Below are 21,357 nucleotides of genomic sequence, written 5' to 3'. Positions count from 1 at the left end.
CCTAGCACCAACTAGACAATCTGGGCAATTTCTTGGGGTTTTTTTTGGTCTCGAGATACACGGCAGTTGTTACAAGACCACCATCCCCATTACATAATGCATTCCTACATCCCTGGTACCTAGTACCTACTGATCGGCTGTTTCTTTTTGTGCGAGATCCTGTACATATTACCTCGTATGTATGCATGTACTTTGGTAGCTAACACGCGACTTACTCGGTCCCCTTATATATCATATACTCGGTACCTTTACAGGTTTTTACTCACCTCGCTTCGCATCGAACATCCGAATCCGAATCCACATCTTGGGGTTGAGAATCAGAATATCTATCCACATCTCCCGGTAAATGATTTGTGTCTCCCTCGGAAAATAACATACATAACCAATATCCTGTATCATCGCCCAAACCCCGCACCTCGCCATACAAAAGAAAAATAATATGGAAGGTCGCTGCCAATGCGGCACCGTGCGCTTTCGCACGCCCACGGAAAAGCCCATCAAGTGGTACATCTGCCACTGCCACGAGTGCCGCCGCCAGAGCGCCAGTGCGTTTGGCATCTCGGCCATCTTCCCGCACTTTGATCTGCTTTCCCAGGTTTCCGTTGCGGGGGACGAGTCTGCGTCCAGTTCGGCGCTTGGGAGAGACAACGACAACGACGGCAAGAATGGTGGCGCCGCGGATGCGGAGTCTCCCGTCATCGGTGTCTACGAGCACTCGCGCACGACGTCCGGCCGGGCCAAAAAGTGCTACTACTGCAAAAAGTGCGGGACGCGCATCATGAACGTCAGCGTCGCGCCCACGGGCAGTTCGGGCTACGTCGCCGTCAAGGGTGGGTGTCTCGAGGGCATCGACGGCGACATCTTCACCGGCGCAACGCACATCTGGACAAAGAGCGCGTTGGTCCCCATTCCAGAAGGCGCAGAGTCGTACCCCGAGGAGCCGCCGCCGAGGGCATAGCGGAAGGGCAGGAGGAGGGGTGTGAATGAGACAAGGTACAGGAGGTTGATGACTCGAGGAATTCAATGCGCGAGTGGAATCAAGGGGGATGGGTATTTTCTCTTTCTCCGATGTTCCGTCTGGTCTGCGAAATCCTCTTTGCTGGTCCTAACACACTTTCATGGAAACAATCGAGCATTGCACGCACGCTGGGGCCACCAGTCCAAGAGGCAAGTCTGTGTGTAATAGTGATGGATTTGCTCCATTCCAGAGCTGTCTTCACTCCTTGTCATCGTGACTTTTGAGACTGCTGTATATGGCATGTGTCATACAAAACGTTGTAGGCCTTTGTACAATAATAATAGTAGTAGTAGTGAGGTTGTGATGTGATGTGGTGTGGTGTCGCAGCTCCTTGCTCTGTCCCCCTTCATTTCGCCCACTTGCCGTGAACAACAAGTTCCAGGTCTATTTTCAACGAACACCTTGCCCATGTGTCAATAATCCACCTCGTTTGTTTGTTTAGTGGCTTTAACTCGTCGATGCCAGCACGCCTGCGGTTTCAGCGAGCGACCCATCCGCAACCGCTTCACGCTCTGCTCTCCGTCGTCTCTTCTCGATTATAATCTGTTTCCGCTGCTGGAGGAGCTTGACTTGTCTATCTTCAACGCCCGTCAACCAATAACCAAAGGATCCCCCGATGCTTGCAAAAAGTGGGTACACCCATAATGTGCCGCGTTGAAAGAATGGTCTCATCTCTATCCCCAGTTGGACAAAGCGTGTGGCGATGCCTGGTAGAAATGTTAAAAAACGACACCCAAAGGGCCTGTTAGGCAAGGTACAAGGGGGGGGATAGGTGTTTACCGAAACCGGCCCAGAACAGGATCTTGTGAACCATGATTGTGTATGTTTCGCGCCTTGGGCGCGTTGGAGCAGTGTCAGCAACCTATCACTGGAGCAGGAATAAAGCTGGCGCAGTAGTTGGGAATGGTTATCGCAAGGCAGGATTGTGGAATGAGGTTGTCGTCGCGGTGTTAGAGAGCTCGGAGATTGGAGAGCAGCTCAGGTGAACAGACCCTTTCACGGCAACTTTTTGGATGCCAAGTTAAAAGTGCTCTTGACAGGTTTTGTACTCGACCGTACTACGGTGTGATCACGTGCCAAAGTCATGCTCTATCACGCTGCCACGTTACTTGCTGGCAAGGCTGAATCCGAACAAAACATAAGGAACGTACGAGAGTTTGCTCTTTGCTATATAGCTACAGTTTATCATATATCGATACACACCCTCGTTAGCCTCGTAGTCACAGGATGCTCTCTAGATGATGGCGGGTAGGAGGGGAAGCTGGCCGGACTTGACCGACCACTTAAGGAAGAAAGATAAACCGAGATTCCACTTGGGGCCGGGTGTATCCTGGGGTTGCAGTGAGGATCTGCTGACAACTACTGAGATGCACAACGGAAACCACAATGAAAAGGGAGAGAAACCTCCATCCTCCAGGGACTTGAGACTATGTGAGAGAGGGTAATCGCATATTTAAGAGTGTCCCGAGTACAAACGGTCAGGGACTGGAAACTCTGGACCTGGCGCTCACTTACCTTTTGCTTACTAGGGATTGCCAAGACATAAGACAATTTCCCACTCGCTCATTGGCTTCTTGGGTTGCTGTTCCTGATCAATGGGCGGGTTGGCTGCCGTTGACTAAGCAAGAACAAGCTGAGACTAGACCCGAGGGGTTCGCCTATGAAACTGCGCCCCAGGCATCGAAGCCTAAAAAATAGCCTCCGCGTCCGCCCATCAGCACAGCACCCTCCATCATTATCCATCAGACCATGGAAAAATCAATGAATCCTTCTGTGTCTGTATCTCACACACACCATCTTCTCAATGTCCCGCCATGGATGCCATTGACAGAAGATTCGACCGTCTTTCTGTGACAAGGATACCGCCATCCTGATCAACTCGCGTCTGAAATGACTTGACGCCAACTGCGCACCCGCAATCTCCCATTCGCCGCCCGTCCTTCCGTTGTCCCGCTGCCAAACTTCTTCACCCTCGCTGCCACGATGAGGGTCCACCTTCGCATTCGTGAACAGCTATGTCTGGTCATCGGCCTCACGAGTCTGTTGTCACTGACCATACTGACCGTGTCGATCTGGGTTCAGATTGTGGATCGTCTCAACAACGCAAAATGGGAAACTCTCTCGGTCACGGCGAACTTGAAGGCTACTCAAGTTGCCCAGGACATCAGTTTACTAGGCACATCCGTACAGTCCATCGCCACCCGGAATATTCTCCAGTCCCTACTCCAGGATTACAACAGTGGCAACGACACTCAGGAACTGTACGATGCCATGCAGGTAGGTTAATGACAAAAGTCGTCGGCCTCCACCATCAAAAGTACTGACCTCGACCTAGAACAACCTTGTGGATGCGCTGTCTGGCGGGACCGATGATGCAGTTCTTCTTCAAGCTGCTGTATTTCCTCGCCGGCCCCGGTCCGATGGAGGTGATGGTGCACTGACTGGCGCAACTGGGAGGGGAGCTGCCAGCAAGGTCGTGCTCCCTTTTTCTTATCAGAATCGATCTGCGGTCCTCTTAGGCGAAGGTAGCGCTGGGTACCCGCCCCAGCTCTACCCTAACCTCACTTATGGCGATGAGCCATCCGATAACAACTTTGTCTTCTACGAGGGCAAGATGCTGGACAACAACTCGACGCTGTTTCTCGGTCCGCTCGCCCTTCAGAGCAGCACCTCGCTCATCTCATTCACAGTGCCCATCAACAACAACACCAGTCGTATCGATGTACTTGGGTGGCTCACTGTTGTGGTTGACGGAAAAGCGCTTTATAACATTGTCGAGTCTCCGGTTGGACTAGGTAAGACGGGAGAGGTTGTAATTATTGGCCCTGATCGCCCCGACAACCTCTATGCCGAGAACATCACTGGTCGCTCAGAACCTGCGAATTCCAATATTCCCACACGGTTTGTCCTACCACCTCACGGTGATCGCCACCCTTTACGTGCCAAGGATCCTTACCTTCCTTTCCCTATGAAAGCCTACCCAGCTGTGCTGCGGGCTTGGTGCGTCAAAACTGGGGAGCTCAATAATGCGGGAGCGCTGATGTCTACGCACAATGAGGAAAACCAGAAGATATCCGCCGGCTTTGCCAAGGTCTCTTCTGACATTGTTAATTGGGTGGTTGTCTTTGGACAGGCACACAGTGAAGTAGTCGCTCCCATCAATCACCTACGGAATACAGTGCTAGCCTGTATTTTCAGCGTGGTCGGTGCAGTCATCCTTGTTACCTTGTGAGTGCTGCAAAGCCAGATGTCCTCGCATGTACTGATCCACTCGCAGTCCGCTTGCCCATTTTGCTGTCAGGCCTATCATTGCTCTCAGAACTGCGGCCGAGAATTCCGTGACTACGTATGAAGCTTACGATCCCTCCGAAAAATCGTCCGACACGGATAGCGACAATGCTTTGATGAAACCCGACCTCATGCAGGAAAAGGGGATGAATCACAGTCTTTGCAAAAGGTCCGCGAAAAAGAAGACCTTCGTTCGACCAGTGCGAGTGTTTAAGATCCCTGAGCGCGTGCCCGAACACAACCATGTCGTCCATGACGAGTTGACGGACTTGACCCGAACTTTCAACGAAATGGCCGACGAGTTGACGATCCAGTACGGACGACTTGAGCACCGAGTAAAGAAAAGAACTGCAGAACTGGAACAAAGCCGAAATGCCGCTGAAGCTGCCAACGAAAGCAAGACCTTGTTCATCGCAAACGTTTCTCATGAACTCCGCACACCATTGAACGGTATTATTGGCATGTGTGCAATCGCCATGCAAGAGGAAGACGTCAGCAGCATCCGACAGTCCCTGAAGATCATCTACAAGTCTTCAGATCTGCTGTTACACCTCCTCAACGACCTACTGACTTTCAGCCGCAGTTCCTTTGGACAAAACTTTGCCATTGAAGAAGACACGTTTCGACTTTCGGATGTTGGCTCACAACTTGTATCCATTTTCGAGAAGCAAGCGCGTGAAGCTGATATCAGTTTGAGAGTCGTCTTCATCGGCACAGAATCAACCGCAACCGGAGATACTGATCAAGACAACCTCGAGGATGTCATTCTTGCTAGACATGATATGGCTGGCGCTATTGCGAAACCGAAGACGAGTATTCTGGCCAAAGCACCTGCCGATCTTGGGCCGTTGAGGGAATTAGGATTAAGAGGGGACAAAAATCGGATACTGCAAATTCTGATGAGTAAGTGCAGATTTCGCGTTGCCCGCTTTAGTTATCATGATGGGCGTCATAGACCATCCTTGAGCGTTTCGCAAGCTCTAATTTTGATCGTGTTCCTCTAACTGGTGCGCAGATCTCGTAAGCAACGCGCTGAAGTTCACGGCCGTCAAAGGGGTCGTCGAAGTGCGAATACGATGCAGAGGATTTGTGGAACCCGAAGCCATGCCTCAAGTGGCATATACAAACACCACAGTTGGCCAAGCAACGCCTTCAAAGGCACTGCAGCGACGAGATACTGAATATGTCCCGCCAAAGTCATCGATGAAGGGTTTATTGTTCGATTTTGAGGTCGAGGATACGGGTTCGGGTATACCGGAGCATTTACAACAAGACATCTTCAAACCCTTTGTCCAAGGCGACTTGGCTTTGAGCAAGAAGCATGGCGGTGTCGGCCTTGGGCTAGCTATATGTTCGCAGCTCGCAGGCATGATGGGCGGCACTATCACCCTCAAGAGCACTGTCGACATTGGAAGCACGTTCACCCTTTCTCTACCACTGCGTTACACCAAAGAGGCCGTGCCCTCCGTGTCCGACTCCCTCGCGCGACCCAAACCAGGAAGTATATCCAGCAGCATACAATTTGAAAGCTTCAGTACGAAATCTCGCAGGTCAAGAGAACCACGACAACCTATCCGATCAAGACAGACTTCGCTCTATTCAACACAGGACAAAGACTCCCAGCTGGACGTGCCCCGTCTTGTGGGTTTCTCTCAGCCGTATCTGATAGATGGCAACGTGAGCTCAGAAAGAGTGGATACGGTTGCTCAACCGACATTACAAGAGAAAAGGCAGAACGTCCCCCCTCCAAACAACCGGCTCGCATCAATCATGTCTGTCAAGACACCGGATGAGGCAAATGACCCGGCACCGATGAAACTAGGAGACCAAGTGAAGACTGCAGACAGTATCGAGAAAAAGGCACCACCTCCACCTTCAGGGACTGCTGCCGAAATCTCTACTCTCAAAGTCCTTGTCGCCGAAGATAATCCGGTCAATCAACAAGTTATCCTCAAATTACTTAAGCTGGAAAAGGTGGACGACGTAACACTGGCGGAGGACGGGGAGGAAGCTTTCAACGTGGTGCAAAAGTCATACTCTGAAATGGGCAGCGAGAATGAAAAGCCACGGCCTTTCTCACTAGTTCTCATGGATATCCAAATGCCGCGCATGGACGGCATCGAATCCACAAAGAAGATACGGGAACTAGGATTTGACGCTCCGATCCTCGCACTGACAGCATTTGACCATGAAATCAATCGGACAGCTTGTCGCGAAGCGGGCATGAATGGCTTCCTTCCCAAGCCGATCAAACGGACCGCTTTGAGGAAGATACTTGAACAGTACAGGACTCCGAAAGAAGGAAGCACGGATATCCAACAAAATGACCAGCGAAAAGACGGCGAATGAGTCTGGAAGAGGACTAAGGACCTCCACCAAGAGTGTGAGAGCACAATTCCATGAAGATCAGATTTGCTCAATGGCATGTCATTCACGAGAGGCCTCGATGCGGTGATAACTTTGTGCGGATTGTTCAGTCAGAACGCCGAACGCAGTGGGAGAGAGGAACTCCTACGTCTAATAGCAGCGTTGAAGGGGAGGTCGCGAACAGAGCACTGGAACCTACCTCAAACCGATACGACCGAAATGCGCTCAACCCCAGGAGAAGAGCGTAAAAAGCCGTGGCTGGAATAGGCCTGCGAAAAGCACTAAGATGCATTTCAACAGTGGGAGGGCGCATGTGTCCGATGCATCGAACGGATTGTTTTCAAAGCTGGATACACAGCTCCGGCACCACAACTGGAAGGGAACTGGAAGAGCACGAGCTCTTTTATCTTTGGGTCACGCTAGGCGCTGTGCGGGAGCTGGTGGCGCATCATCAGCAAGGATATTAAAAAGGTGGACTGTAATCGTCAGTTCGGACGGATTAAAAGCATGCTATATGTGTTGCTAAGTAGATAAAGGGTAGATATCTGGCTGTACTCGGTACAGAGAGAGCTTTCTCAGGTTGAATTGGACACTTGGTGGATAAATAGTCAAATAGTGCGCTTCCAGGTTCAATGCTTGGCGGTAGTAAAGGGTCCTTTGCACGTGACTTGCACCCAAACGCGCAACTCGCGCGTTAAACTTCAAATCCAGGGATTTCCGACTCTCACTTCAACCACCACCAGAAATTTTCTCTCGAGTTTGGTGCAAATCGCCTCGTCGTCGCCAACATGGCTGACACAGTCATGGCAGATGCTCCTGCGGTCGAGTCCTCAATCCCCTTTTCACTACGTCCTCGATTCAAGATCTCTGATCTCCCTCTGGTCAAGGAACAGCGATCCACCATTGATGCGCTTCTGCTCAAGTTCAAGAAAAAAGGCGGCTACGATAGTCTCCGCAAGCAAGTATGGGCCTCGTACAACACGTCGGATGCGAAGACCGCGCTCACTGATCAAATTCATGCCATCGCGGAGGCCGAGATTGAAAAAGACCCCAATCTACTCAGTCGGGAACGGGGCAAGGCAGCCACCTTGATCCAAGGCGCTGTGGACCGCAGCGGCATCTACCAGGATGTCGAGTCCAGGATCGACCAGGAAATTGCGAAACACCTGAGCACCGTGCTCGACGCGGTGCGTGAGATCCGCAGGGAAGATGTCGGGCCCGAGGTCGCGGCGGAAGAGGAGCAGCGGGGCGGCAAGACCGATGAACAATACCAGGCTGACACTCAGAATCGGGCTGCGGAAAGGGAGAAGAACAGGGCGCGCATGGAGCAGCTGTTGCGTGAGACTGCGGAGCTCAAGGCCAAGATCAAGCTGGAAGAGGAGCGGAAGCGGAAGAAAGAAGAGGCGAAACGTGAGGAAGAGGAGAAGAAGAAACGTGAAGCAGAGGCGGAAGAGCGTCGGCTCGAGCGCGAAAAGAGGCGAAAGGAGGAAGAGGAGCGGGAAGCCGAACGGGTCAAGGCCAGGGACGAGAGACATAGAAAGCGTGAAGAAGAGAGACGAGAACGATATGCCCGGTACGAGAAGGAACGCGACAGAGAGAGAGACCGCGATCGTGATCGTGACCGTGACCGTGAACGGGAGCGGGAACGCGACAAAGATCGTGACCACGAACGAACAAGCCGGAAGAGCACTGATCGGCGAGATTCGCTTGCACCATCAACCACTGCCAAAGATGTTCCCACCGACGAAAAGGATTTGGAAGCCACCGCTCTCGAGCTACTGCTGAGCGAAGGCAAACAAATGGCGGAGAAGTCCAAGCAGAGACACGAGTATATTTTCGACAAGTCCGAAGCGCACAGCAGCTTGCGCAAACATGTCACATCGGATCGACATTCTCACCGCCGGGACAAATCTAGAGAAAGCTACAAACGGGAGCCTGATCGCCGAGACAGATCTCGAGAGAGCTACAAGCGAGAGCCTGACCGCAGAGATAAGTCGCGAGAAAGCCACAAACGGGAGCCTGACCGCCGAGAGAGATCCCGAGAAAGCCACAAACGAGAGTCTGATCGCCGAAGCAGATCCCGCGACAGAAAATCGCTAATTCCGGAGAAAGAAAAGCCAGAACCATCTCGCCCTCAGGAACCCAACAAAGACCGCGAGGAAGGTGAAGCCCGAAGCCAACGCGATTCACCATCTCCCAAAGAAGAGAAACGCGTCGTCCGGGAAAGAAGACCTCGCTCAGCATCGCCAGTCGGTATCGACCGCTATGTGCCTGGAGGCGGGGTCCATCGTACTGAAGAAGAGCGGGAACGTGATCGACAAAGACGTCGCACCCGAGATCTGGACAGAGATCATGAACGGGAGCCGCGGAGAAAGTACGATAGTCATCGCAGTGATAAGGATCGAGATGACGAGGGAGATCGGGAGCGTGATCGCACAGTTGCAGACCGGGAACGCGATCGTACCGTTGGAGATCGTGATCGAGACCGCGAGCGTAATCGGTCGAAGGAAAGAGAGAGGGACAAAGACAGGGAGAGGGACAGAGATAGGGATCGGGATCGGGATAGAGATCGCGACCGAGACCAGAACCGAGACCGCGATCGCGATCGTGACCGAGATAGGTATCGGGAGAGGGAACGCGATCGAGAAGCCGACCGACCTCGCGACCGAGACAGAGAGCGCGATAGAGAGCGAGACCGCGACCGCGAGCGGGATCGAGAGCGAGATCGGGAACGGGAGCGCGACCGTGACAGGGATCGGGATCGTGATCGTGATCGAGAGAGGGAGCGTGAAAGAGATCGGTCAAGAGACCGGGACCGACGAGATCGAAGTCGGCGTCGTGATGATCGACGCGATGAAAGAAAGGATGACCGCCGCGATGATCGACGCGATGACCGACGGGACGACCGCCGTGATGACCGGAGACGCGAAAGTGACAGAAACGATCGCCGAGATCGCGATCCGGTACCGATTGACCGCTATGTTCCAGGTCGGTAATTGAGAAGCAGACCTTGTTTCTCAGACAACTGTCAAGGCTCGTACACGGACGGGTTGTCTGACGGTTGATCCGTGCAAAACTGGTGCTTGGGCTTGGGCTTGAGCGTTTATCTGAGATTGTCGACCTTGGAATTGCAGAGTATGCAGGTCCATCTTCTCCGCATGTCTCCGGTAGTTGAAGTCGGTGCTTGATCTGGGTCTGAGGTCGGGCGACAAGCCGGCGAGGATGGCACGTTCCATCAACATGATACTTGTCAGATTGTCACCTTTCTTGGTCCATATTGAGATGTGTGTGAAATATTGCCGGGGCGAAAAGGACATTCCGAGGATATGGTCACGTTCTATGCCACGAGGTCACTAAGAGATAAAACGATCAAGTCGGGACTGAGACAAACCTCGGGCAATAGCGGCCTGCAATTCTCCACCACAGCACAGCAAACATATCTCCTCCCAACACCTGACATCTTTTCCCTCCTCTGGGCGAACCCGAATCAGCCAGCGCCCGCCTCTGCGATTCTCCTCGTCTTCCCACAACGGCTGGACTCCGGAGCGAAAAATATGAATGCTGTCTTTTTGCTTGATCTGCGACCAGGGCAGGTTGTTGAAAATGCGGTAGAAGGTGCCAATGTCGGCCACCGAATCAACCAACATGGTCAATCGATATGCATCGGGTGACTGTTGGCTGGTAGGCTGGAGGTGAGATTTGGAGTGCCAAACCGACCAGCGGTATTGGAATGGCAGAGGACGGAGTTTTGCTATGACTTGTTTATGCAGGGAAGAGGAGCGGCGTGGCAACGAGGGCCGAAGATTGTCGATGGCATTGCTGGTGGCAGGAGTTACAGGTGAAGAGGTGCCTTGAGGAACAGTTGCTGTCATTGTGAACGGCATGACTGTGAGGCAGAAGCTTGAGAGATGCTAGGAGCAGCAGCAGAGCAACAAGCGGGTTCAAACGGCCGTTGTCTCAAGCGAGCAATGTCAGCGGTTAGCTTGAAGAGATGTAGAATTTTAGGAGAATCGAGAATAATGGAAGATGCAAAAACGGAAAATGCAAAAATACCTTTTTTTCATCGATCCGTCAGAAAGTTCGGTGCAAGTCCAAAAATATATAAAGTTCAAGTGACGATTGACGAGTGATGGCCGGGAATGGGGTCGTTTTCTTCCCTCTTCCCTTGTCCATGCGACCTACCTACTTAGGTACCTACCTACCTGCCTAGATACGGAGTATGTATGTACTGTATGTATGCAAGTACCCCAGAAAAGTATAATCCCTTGTCTTGCGATTTGCTGGTCGGCTCTGCTTTGCTTGATGACCTCCACTCCGGTGGATGGGCCCTATGCCTGTGCCCATGGTCGTGGTCATGCCCAGAATCATACACGTACACGTACACTGGTACTCCTGCATGCAGGAATCTAAAAGAGAAAAAGAGGACAGTAAACGTACGTAAGTACGTGTGTCGACTAGCTCGGGGACCTGGACACCGAGCAGGACACAGGACAGTGCAAACAGGGCAGCGGGTAGCGGATAGCGAACCATCGGGGGGTTAGGGGTGCCTCAGTGGGTTAGAGCGAAGCTGGGGGTCGGTGTCGTCGTCATCTGATATGCATAACCGAGCGGAAGTCGAGTCACAGACAGGGTTGAGAAAAGAGCCGGTGGAGGTCGGGGCGAGAGAGGAGGGAGAAGATAGGTTGTGGGTTTGCGTCGTTTACGCGCCGGAACGGCGGATTCGATGGAGGTGTGTCTCTCTGTTGGAGAGGGTGTTTTCGAGATCCTGAAACATCATCCAGGGGCCGGGTGTGTGAGTACATGAACAAACACATTTGTGGAGGTTTCAAGTACCACATTGCAAGCTACTCTTCAGTTTTACGCGCCTGGTGGGGGTGGGCGTGGATGTCGAGTGTTCGAATATAGTACATAGTGACTGGCTACACAGTCATACCTGAGTACCTCAAAAAGAGGATGTTCTGCCAACTGGATATTCATAGGTAGGTTGGATATGCATGGAAGACTACGGGCTTTTCTGATTCAAGATCCAGTGACAGAGTTTCAGAGCAGTGGTACAAGATGTACTTGGGACATACTTGGACAGGAGGGCCTCCGAGTAGGTGGTGACTGTGACCAAGTCGTAGTGGACACAGATGAGACATGCGTTCGTTCATTGGACGAGGCTGCGGCGGTTAGGAGAGTGGGTGGGCGCTTAGGGAGGTTGCACAGCACAACGCAACGCAACTCAACAGAAGACAACATAGCATCGCATGGTATGGCACAGTAGCACTGCCCCCATCGTTCTCTCAACAAATGAAAGGTGTGCTGTTCGAGTACAGAGATGAAATGGGACGATGACTGCGGAGCAGACAGCGATGAGGCTAGGTGAGGTGAGGTCAAGCTTAATGCGACTCGCCAAGTTCTATGCTCCGCCGTATACGAGATCCGTGGTACTGTAGAGTATACGCCTCAAAGAGCACGTCTCATCATCTCACTCACACATCCATTCGGGTGCCAACTTGTTTCCTGGCGCTTAAGCACGTCGCACGAAACACCCGAACCGCCATCATCACTACTAACAGTCTACGCAACTCCTGTGCATGAACGACTCGTCCATGATCCGCTCTGCAACCTGAACGTTTCAGATCTCTCAAGGAAACCGCCCATCGCGTGGCAACCCTGCTCATCATCACTGTGTGTTAGCGCCCACGACTACTGCCCCGGCATCTCGGCCAAATATCCACGTCCTGATGTCAATGAAACCGGTGCCTTTTTCCAGCAAAGCGATTGGAGTTTGACCATACAAGTCACTTTAATGGATCCATCGATATGATCGGATCGGTTTTCTCCAAGTCTTTCTGTGGAAGAAGTTCGCCACGCCTTTGGGAACCGAGGATGCGTACCTACCCATCCTCCATTCGTCTGCAAAGTTGATCCCATTCGTCCCCTGTCATACTTTGCGCTGTTAGTTGTTTCTATTTCTGAAGTCAACACGAGACTTGGCCTACATGGTGGGTACAGAGCAGTCACTTGTGACCATTCTGGAGGGTACCCCTTTACTTGTCATGGAGTATATCTCCCAATGGGTTTCTTTGGGTCAGAATCACGTTGTTACTGCTTGGCCAGTTGCCATGTTACCTTGGACTAAGTTGAGGTACGGACGTCAGCTTGTATGTGGCCTATATACCCTGTCAAGGGAAAAGAGGACTTTATGGTGCTCAGACCTATCATATAGACCTTGGTATACTGGACTGTTTGCAGAGAGATATGTATAGCATAGCCTGGAGAAACTTTTGGTCTTTATATATTAGCGTGATCGTGCTGTGGACTACCTCTGATCCTGGCCTTGACTCTTCGTTCTTCGCACTTGACGTTGTAAAATGCTGCTGAACGGTGCCACGGAATCCGCCGAGGTGTGAAATAACTCTATGGACGTCCAGAGCCGAGAGTCCCTCCTTTCTTTTTGCCATGCACGATATGCTCGTTGGATTATTTCCAGAGATTAATGCTATACGCATTGATTCAGTTGCTCGCTTGGTTCTATCATCACTAAACCTGCAGCGGCATGGTTGGTTCACGATGGATCGGCGCGCCAAGAGCCCAGAATTTCTGTCTTTTGAAATTACATCAACCAGCATCAGCATCTGAATCGAGCAGTTGATAGAGGATTTCGCAGAGATACCATCCCATTTCCCTGGCAAGAAAACATAAGCACATTGTCTGAACTATAGCAATCATGCCAGACCAGAAAGAGAGTCGACCGGCAAAGCAACGGCGAACCCACGGAACGCCACTGCTCGATCAATCTAGTCCGATCGAAGATGACGAAGACTCTTCAAGTTCCTCGTCGTCCTCGTCTGTACGCCTACCAACGTCCCGACTTGCTCATCGATTATTAAAACACACCAATCCACCACCTACAGAGAGATCTGCCGGCGACGGCCAAAGCGGAGACGAAGACGAGGATGACGAGACGACATCGTCTTCAGATTCCGAGGATTCCGACAGCGAAGAGTCGTCTGAGGAAGAGGATCAGGACAGCGAGGACGAGGCCGAGGACGAAAATGAGGGTGTCGAGGATCATCTCGATGCCAGCGACTCAGGAGTGCCGCAATTCACCACGTTACCTGCTCCAGCATCGGACCTCAAGTCTCGTTTGCAGAGTTTCCTGCCACAACTACGGCAAGCAAATGCGGAACTCGACAACGGTGGAGGAGTGGTTGACAGAAGAATTGACCACGTATCAGACGAGGAGGAGCATTACATCGAGATGGAAGTGGGTCTCGGCGTGCTGTCTGAGGAGAAGAGCGATGCCACCCAAATACGGCTTCCTCGTTCACCTTCTGGTGAGAACGAACTAGACCAAGACGAGATCAAAGATGGACCAGAGGACTCACAAACCGGCGTGTCGCGATTGTTGGGCACCAATGGGACAAAAGGGACGAAGCGGAAAATCGAAGAGCTATGATAACGGGCTGCATTTTTGTGTTGAGATAGAGTTTGGGCGGTGTTGGGGTATGGCGTTTGGCGTACAGGGCGAGAGAGTTCTGGGGAGCAGGTAGAGTATCTCTAATGCCTATTAATCACCCTTTAATCCTTGTACGAGGTGTTCAGTACGAGGTACTTAAAGGCATCCCGCTAAGTTGTGGGGGGCGCAGGGTCCAAGGTGCAGGCGTGCAACCAAAACTCCCCGGGCGCGGCAACGTCATTGTTTGGATCTAACCTGAAACTGTCATCCAAACCCACGCGGGTCTGATCCAACCAGCAACCCCCCCCCCCCCCCGATCACCACAGCAAACCTAGCCCCCCCCATTAGCTCACCGTTATTTCATGTATGTTTCCCTCCACTGCAGATATCGCGCTGTCATCAAAGAGTGCATTCTTCTTCTCGACCGGACTTCGACAATGGTGCCGCCCTCACGCACATATCCCCATGACGCACGATCAAAAACACCCACACACTCGACCGCCTCGAGTCCCTCTCTCAGGTCCAAGACGCCTGTGAGTGTCCCCTTGACACCGACAAACAGCACCATGAATCCCGGTGGCAATGTCAAGGTCGTCGTCAGAGTCAGGGCGTTTCTTCCCCGCGGTAAGGAAACTATGATCTCTCAGTCAGCTGCTGCTAATCACCGTACGGTAGAAATTGACAGAGGCGCAAGATGCCTGATTGAGATGAACCCTCGCACGCAGTCGACGAAGCTGCTAGTACCGCCGTCGTCTGACCCTGCAAATGCACGAGCACAGACGAGAAAGGTCGTGGAGGAGAAGTTGTTTACGTTTGACAATTCTTTCTGGTCGCACAATACGCGGGACGATCACTATGCCACACAAGAGGACGTCTACAATTGCTTGGGAGAGGAGTTTCTGGACCACAACTTTGAAGGCTACCACACGTGCATCTTTGCGTACGGCCAGACGGGCTCGGGCAAGAGTTATACCATGATGGGCACCCCAGAGCAGCCCGGCTTGATCCCGCGAACCTGTGAAGACTTGTTCCAACGCATCGAGTCCAACGAGAGCGCCAACATCAGCTACAGTGTTCGAGTGTCATACTTTGAAGTCTACAATGAGCACGTACGGGATTTGTTCCAGCCCCGGACCGAACCGCCGCAATACCTCAAAATCCGCGAATCTCCGACCGAAGGGCCTTATGTCAAGGATTTGACGGAAATCCAGGTCAAGAATTACGGCGAGATTCTCAAGTACATGCGAATGGGCGACAGCTCCCGGACCACTGCTTCGACCAAAATGAATGACACGTCTTCCCGGTCACATGCCGTCTTCACCATCATGCTCAAACAAATCCACCACGACTACCGTACAGACGAGACCACCGAAAGATTGGCTCGAATAAGACTGGTGGATTTGGCCGGGTCGGAGCGTGCCAAAGCCACCGAGGCCACAGGGCAGAGGCTCCGAGAAGGTGGAAACATCAACAAGTCACTGACTACCTTAGGCAGAGTGATTGCGGCACTCGCCGATCCCAAACATGGTCGAACACAGCACGCAAAACGGGGCAATCGCGACATTGTGCCGTACCGTGACTCGATTCTGACTTGGTTGCTGAAGGATTCGCTGGGAGGAAATTCAAAGACTGCCATGATTGCTTGCATAGCCCCGTCAGACTACGACGAGACCCTGTCAACTCTCCGATATGCTGACCAGGCCAAACATATCCGCACCAAGGCTATTATCAACCAAGACCATGTCTCGTCGGCTGAGAAAGACGCCCAGATCAACGAAATGCAGGAGACAATCCGCGCGCTGAGATGGACGCTGAGCCAGCAACAACAAAATGGTAGTGCCTCTGTGATGAAGGCCGTGCAAGAGACCGCCGAGGCTCAGTCGGAGAAGATTCGTGAATTTACGACCAAGTACGAAAACATGCTGCAGATCATGGAAGAGAAGCTGGCGATTTCAGAGTCCAAGGTGCGACAGCTGGAGGAAGAGAAGGAGGCCTTGAGCATTCACTTGAAGCTCGTGCTGGACGAGCTCAAGAACCCGATCGTCATCAACAAGGAGGAAACCGAAACTGAATCGGTCTACGAGAGGTCTAGGGCGCCGACGCCAGACATGATCTATGAAGATGACACGGCTTCTAGCGACGAGGTGGACACGGAGTCCGAGGTAGACGACGACGCCGCCGAGATGCAGGCCGAGATGGAAGCGCTGATCTCGGACTTGGGGATGTTCAAGAAGAAGATTGCGGCGGACCACGAGATGTTTGGCATTGACGTCGCCGCCTGAGTGGGGAGAAGTTGGACGAAAGTGGATGGTTTGGGTTTGTTGGTTAGCGAGGCGTTTGTTGGTCTTTGGAACAGCCCTATCGGCGAGCCATGGTTTGCGAGAACGCGAGAACTTGGTGCAGAATGCGACAATGGAAACTCGTACGCTTGGTTGTGAGTTTACGAATAGAGAAAATTTACCTTGCTCAGTGGTGAACCGCGCGATCTGTTAGCTCCGGCTGTCTTGTACATCAATGACTCGTCGAACTCACTCACTCACTCACTCACTCACTCATATATATATACTAAGTCACATCTCGATCGTATCTGCCATACGCGTCAACGAAGCGCGCCACCTCCCTCAGATCTGCCACCCACCAAACGACCACTTTCTTATTGTCTCCTCCTCCTCCCTCGGCTCTCACTTGTCGACCCGACTCGCGACGAAACCTGACCCACTCGCCTAAATCGAGCCTCAGCACCTCGACGCCGACTCTCTCCAGCGTCTCTTGCAGTTCGCGCTGGCCACTACCCAAGGGCTCGTCGCGGACACAGACGCCCACGTCGGCGGAGACGAGGCAGTCGAAGTCGGTGGGCGAGTCGCCGACGTAGATGACTATGTCACCTTGACTTTCCCCTTGGCTTTCGCCTCGGCTTTCGCGGTCTTCATTCCGGTGCAGGCGTTGGAGATGCTGCAGTGCGGCAAGTTTGTCACCGCTGGTGTGGATTCCGGCACCACCAGCAGGTGTCACTGTCATTGAGTAGTCATTGTCCCGGGGTGAGCAGGGGAGGAGGTTGTTGGCGAGTATGGGCAGCGAGTTTACTACCGTGGCTTGGGTCTGTGATGAGGGTTCGTGCTTGAGGTCTGCTGCCTCTGTGGGTGCTGTGGTAGTCGCTGCTGATAGACATGCTCTTATGAACGCGGCGCTCCAGTTGACGCTGATGATGGCGACGGATGGAGAACCTGCCACCGCCGGCACGGGCACACTCTCATCACACTCAACATGACTGCTGCCGCGACCTGCATCTGGACCTGGACTTGCAGCAGTAAGAACGTCCCACCACCCTTCCCTGAGCCGTACCTCGCCATTTCGAACCGCCCCCTCCGCCTCCCTCCAAACATCCCCTTCGGTGACATCGGCGAAGATCCCCGCGTCCACCACCCTCTGGACACTCCGCACCTCGACCCCCCTCAGACTAGCCAGCCAGGCACTCTCGAGGGGTATCGTGCGCCGGTCCTGGCTGGGGGGACGGTACGCATCCTGATGGCGCGTGTAGTCCGCCATGTAGGCCTGGACGATCTGGTCCCACGACGGGGGCGGTGGTACCCGGTGCTTGTTAGTTCTGTAGCCGATGGCCGCGACGACGTGGAGGGTGTCGCGTGTGGTGAGGGTGCCGTCCCAGTCGAAGACGATGCGGATTCGGGCCTTCGATGCCATCGTTTTCATGGTTCTCGACCCCGTCACAGTCGTGGAAAACGTGGATGGTGACAATGACGGTGGACTGGTGCGTAGCAGGTATCGCGTCAGATGGGTCGGGGAGACGCACATGCCATCCCCTCCTACTACCAAGTATCCTCTTTAGCGGGAGGTTTTTAAAGTGACGTTGTCTTGTTGTCCATATGCTTCGATTGCTCCCTGACCTTTTGTCCTCAAGGCTGGTGGATGGATGAATGGAATGAATGATGGATGAGGCTCGCTGTATGGAGCTTTGGCGACCAGTCTTGGCAAGGCAGATCGCCGTTGCACACTTCTACATGCCTTTATATCTTCGTGTCTTGTTTAGCCACGTCTATCCTGTAACGCGATGATTCAAGGAGCCAAAGTCTAGTACTGGGTTGCAGCACCACATTTATAGAGTTGAACCTGCGCGAAAATGTATGGATAGACTAAATATTTGTAAAAGACTCACAGAAGGACCCGAGACATCCACACACGGACATTATAGAAACCCCTCCAAACCCCCTTTTCACCATAGTCGCAGCCAGCCTATAACTTCGTGCGAAAACGCCCCTTGAACACCTACTGCGCCGAGCCGAGATGGTTGGTCTCTTTCTGCAAGCCAAAAAAAAAGGTATAGATATATATATCTGTATAGAGACAGAAAGTGAGGGCCCTGTTCATTTGAAAAAAGCGTCACTGCATACTCAGACACATGAGCTTGACAAACCACTGCTCCTCCGTGATCGACTCTGAACACATGTCCTTGAAATTCTGCAGCGCGACTGGGTCGATGACGACGGCGTCGTCCTTGTCGCTCCCACTTTTGTTCCCGCTGTCGTTGTCGTCGCTGTACCCACCGCCCTCGAGCACTCCGGGCCCGAATCCATGGGCACGCCCCAGATTCTTCTGCGTCAGGCTGGTCCCGTTCAGGATCCACCCTGTGTACTGCGGGAAGGCGCTTTTCGGCGGCGTCTGCGGGCCCAGGTCGCCCTGTCGCACGCCGCCGCTGATGCTGGTCGGGTGCTTGGTGCTGCCCTCGACGCAGTAGGGCGAGTCAATCACGTTGCCGTCGCGGTTCGAAAACGCCAGCTCGGCCACCCGGTTCCACAGCGCCGTGTCGTCCGCGATCATCTCGGGCGTGTACCAGATCCGGCAGTCGGCAGCCTCGTACGCGAAGTGGAGCGGGATGTTGTGCGGCTCGCCCATGCGGTAGGCGTTGAAGCCGTTGACGCGGAGGCCCGTCCCAAAGCGCTCGGCGGGGCCCAGGTTCCAGTCCTCGAACTGCGCGTCCGCCGACTTTGGGTTCGCCGTGATTTGTTCCGTGTAAGCTTCTACCAGATACGCCAGGAAGTCGTATGAAAAGAGCCGGCTGCCTCGGACGCCGCCGATCGTCTGCATGGGCCCGCTCTGTGGCCGCCCGCCGACGACGATGCTCATGACGCGGAACTCGTTCTTCAAGTGCTCGACGAAAATCGAGCATGCAGACGCACAGTACCTGCGACAGCGGTGTCAGTCAAATGGCTTGCCAGTGATAGGGCAACGGAGGAGAGGAAGTATCGGGAGGTTTGTTTCTCGCAAAGAGAAGCACGTGGGGAACTACTTACCCATCGGTCAAGATGATGATGTTTTCTGCCGCAAAAGGCCGCTCTGCCCGAGGATCGGCTTGAGTGATGTTCAGATCCGAATGGTCAATCATCGAGTATTCGTTGTTGGTATAGTTTTCCTGAAAGTACGAGGTGAAATACCCCGGACCCTCGCGATAAGGGCCGTAGAATTGGTCGGCGCTGTCAAACGGCTTGACACTCGGCGACATGACCGTCTGATAAGCCCACGGCGAGTTCCAGTACTCGGCGTAGATTTCTTCCTCGTCGAGACCCGTGTTGGGGTTGGCGTCCTGGGCAATGTCCGTCTGCTCGCTGAAGTAGTCGACGAGGGCTTTCTGCGCGCCGTTGGCTCTCAGGCTGGATTTGGTGTCGGGAGGCGTGTCGGGAAACAGCTGCACCATCGTCTCGAGGCACAAACGGACGGATCCACCGCCGTTCGTCCGCAGGTCGATGATGAGATGGTCTTTGCCGTTCTCTTTCGCCGACGCCAGGATTTCTTGCAGGATCTCCTGGGAGTTGACGTCTGAACCACCGTCGTCGTCGGGCGAAAAGCTGGTGATGGTCAGGACAGCAACATCATCCGGGAGATCGCCACCCCAGTAGCCCGTAAAGGCACCAGCGTCGTCGGATATCACAGAAGGTACGGGCGACTGACGCTTGACTTTTCGTTTCACCTGTGCAGACTCGCCAGAGTCGTCAGACTCGTCGCTGAGATCCACCGTCTGGAAAAACATGTTGTACATTGTTTCCCCGTCGACGATGTCCGAAAAATTATTGGGTCCCCAGTCAAAGTAGTTTTGGTACGCTCTGATGGAGCCGTTTTGAAACGTCAAGTTTGTGTCTGTTCCGGGGTAGAATTCTGGACTCCCGAAAAACCCGTAGGGATACAGCAGGCCGTTGTATAAAGCGTCTGGATCTTGGGACGTGCCGGTCAGTGATTCGGTCTGCAGAAATTCCTGGACGTCGAGACCATTGATCTTTGTGATGGCCGAGTAGTCCCCGCCAGTTCGGACCCGTAGCTGACCATCGTCGTCAAACTCGTATCGATCCCCAAAAAGATAGACCGATGGATATTCTATTCCATCTTCGGACAGGGACACCAAGTAAGTGATGGTGGGGAACCGGTGGAAAGTCAGTGCCCTCATTATTGGACCTTTGGTCATCAAGTGGTCGTCCTTTCCCAGCAGTGACATGGTATGCAGATCAACCTGCAGGTCATACTCGCTCGAGTACTCATTGTTCATGACCTTCTGTCCAATTTGATCCAGGGTGTCGAGGATGTCGACAGGTGGAAAAAGCCATCCGGTGGTCGGCGCCGCCAAGTAGTCGAGAGTACTTTGCATCTCGAGATAGCCTCGAAGGCCATTGATCAAGGCTGCCGCATCTCCTTGAACCACGGGCACCGAGTTTAGGCATTCATATGCCACCTCTGGGCTGAGTAGGTCCGGTGAGCCGTCACCTAAAAATTGCCTTTAGCAGCGAATCTGACGCGGATTGAGAGGGGTAATGTACCATAGTTGACAGCGTCGAATATGGCGGCAACATGTTCGCAAGGATGGCTATAGCCGGTTTCTGATCGGGCAACAGCGCCGAATGCTCGCCCCGCCCAGAAGATCTGAGTCGTGACCCATAACAGGAGAGACATTACATAAGAACAAGCTGGAGATTGTCGCATCTCAACAGGTACATTGGCTATCAATCTCTCTCACTCGACACTTGCTCTTTTTTTCTTCTATCCTGGACAGGATTCTTTGCGAGTAAAAAGGGCCCCCGGGTCAATAAATGAAAAGGGACTTACCTCGAGAGGAAAAAAACATCAAACACCAAGCAAAAAGTGTTAAGGCGGGATTTTTTGGTCTCCTGTCAGCCCAAGGCCTGGCCAGGGCAAAGATCCTGAAGGATGGGGCCAATACGCCCGACTCGTGCTCGCT

At 53.1% G+C, this 21,357-nt stretch overlaps 8 protein-coding genes across 8 annotated transcripts; 5 read left to right on the top strand and 3 right to left on the bottom strand.

Annotated features, from left to right (window-relative positions):
- Positions 1-439: 439 nt before the first annotated feature.
- Positions 440-958, top strand: Z517_01725 (uncharacterized protein; the record flags this gene model as incomplete). Its single annotated transcript, XM_013434683.1, has 1 exon — positions 440-958. The coding sequence occupies one exon, from the start codon at positions 440-442 to the stop codon at positions 956-958; it is 519 nt and encodes a 172-aa protein (XP_013290137.1).
- A 507-nt stretch (positions 959-1,465) lies between these two features.
- Z517_01724 (uncharacterized protein) lies at positions 1,466-1,832 on the bottom strand (the record flags this gene model as incomplete). The annotated part of the gene is made up of 2 exons (XM_013434682.1): positions 1,466-1,725; positions 1,799-1,832. 2 exons carry the CDS (start codon positions 1,830-1,832, stop codon positions 1,466-1,468), a joined length of 294 nt encoding a protein of 97 aa, XP_013290136.1.
- A 1,169-nt stretch (positions 1,833-3,001) lies between these two features.
- On the top strand, positions 3,002-6,655 carry Z517_01723 (uncharacterized protein; the record flags this gene model as incomplete). Its single annotated transcript, XM_013434681.1, has 5 exons — positions 3,002-3,295; positions 3,354-4,246; positions 4,296-5,067; positions 5,116-5,209; positions 5,322-6,655. The coding sequence occupies 5 exons, from the start codon at positions 3,002-3,004 to the stop codon at positions 6,653-6,655; spliced, it is 3,387 nt and encodes a 1,128-aa protein (XP_013290135.1).
- Positions 6,656-7,461: 806 nt separating this feature from the next.
- Z517_01722 (uncharacterized protein) lies at positions 7,462-9,669 on the top strand (the record flags this gene model as incomplete). Its single annotated transcript, XM_013434680.1, has 1 exon — positions 7,462-9,669. The coding sequence occupies one exon, from the start codon at positions 7,462-7,464 to the stop codon at positions 9,667-9,669; it is 2,208 nt and encodes a 735-aa protein (XP_013290134.1).
- A 21-nt stretch (positions 9,670-9,690) lies between these two features.
- Z517_01721 (uncharacterized protein) lies at positions 9,691-10,545 on the bottom strand (the record flags this gene model as incomplete). Its single annotated transcript, XM_013434679.1, has 2 exons — positions 9,691-10,010; positions 10,065-10,545. 2 exons carry the CDS (start codon positions 10,543-10,545, stop codon positions 9,691-9,693), a joined length of 801 nt encoding a protein of 266 aa, XP_013290133.1.
- Positions 10,546-13,388: 2,843 nt separating this feature from the next.
- On the top strand, positions 13,389-14,120 carry Z517_01720 (uncharacterized protein; the record flags this gene model as incomplete). The annotated part of the gene is made up of 1 exon (XM_013434678.1): positions 13,389-14,120. The coding sequence occupies one exon, from the start codon at positions 13,389-13,391 to the stop codon at positions 14,118-14,120; it is 732 nt and encodes a 243-aa protein (XP_013290132.1).
- Positions 14,121-14,557: 437 nt separating this feature from the next.
- On the top strand, positions 14,558-16,402 carry Z517_01719 (uncharacterized protein; the record flags this gene model as incomplete). The annotated part of the gene is made up of 1 exon (XM_013434677.1): positions 14,558-16,402. One exon carries the CDS (start codon positions 14,558-14,560, stop codon positions 16,400-16,402), a length of 1,845 nt encoding a protein of 614 aa, XP_013290131.1.
- Positions 16,403-16,685: 283 nt separating this feature from the next.
- Positions 16,686-21,071, bottom strand: Z517_01718 (uncharacterized protein; the record flags this gene model as incomplete). Its single annotated transcript, XM_013434676.1, has 4 exons — positions 16,686-17,941; positions 18,527-19,317; positions 19,427-20,885; positions 20,939-21,071. 4 exons carry the CDS (start codon positions 21,069-21,071, stop codon positions 16,686-16,688), a joined length of 3,639 nt encoding a protein of 1,212 aa, XP_013290130.1.
- Positions 21,072-21,357: the final 286 nt, after the last annotated feature.

The sequence above is a fragment of the Fonsecaea pedrosoi genome (assembly GCF_000835455.1).
Source record: "Fonsecaea pedrosoi CBS 271.37 unplaced genomic scaffold supercont1.1, whole genome shotgun sequence".
Lineage (NCBI taxonomy): Eukaryota > Fungi > Ascomycota > Eurotiomycetes > Chaetothyriales > Herpotrichiellaceae > Fonsecaea > Fonsecaea pedrosoi.
The sequence above is the reverse complement of the archived record's forward strand: the minus strand, read 5'-3'. Positions and strand labels throughout refer to the sequence as shown.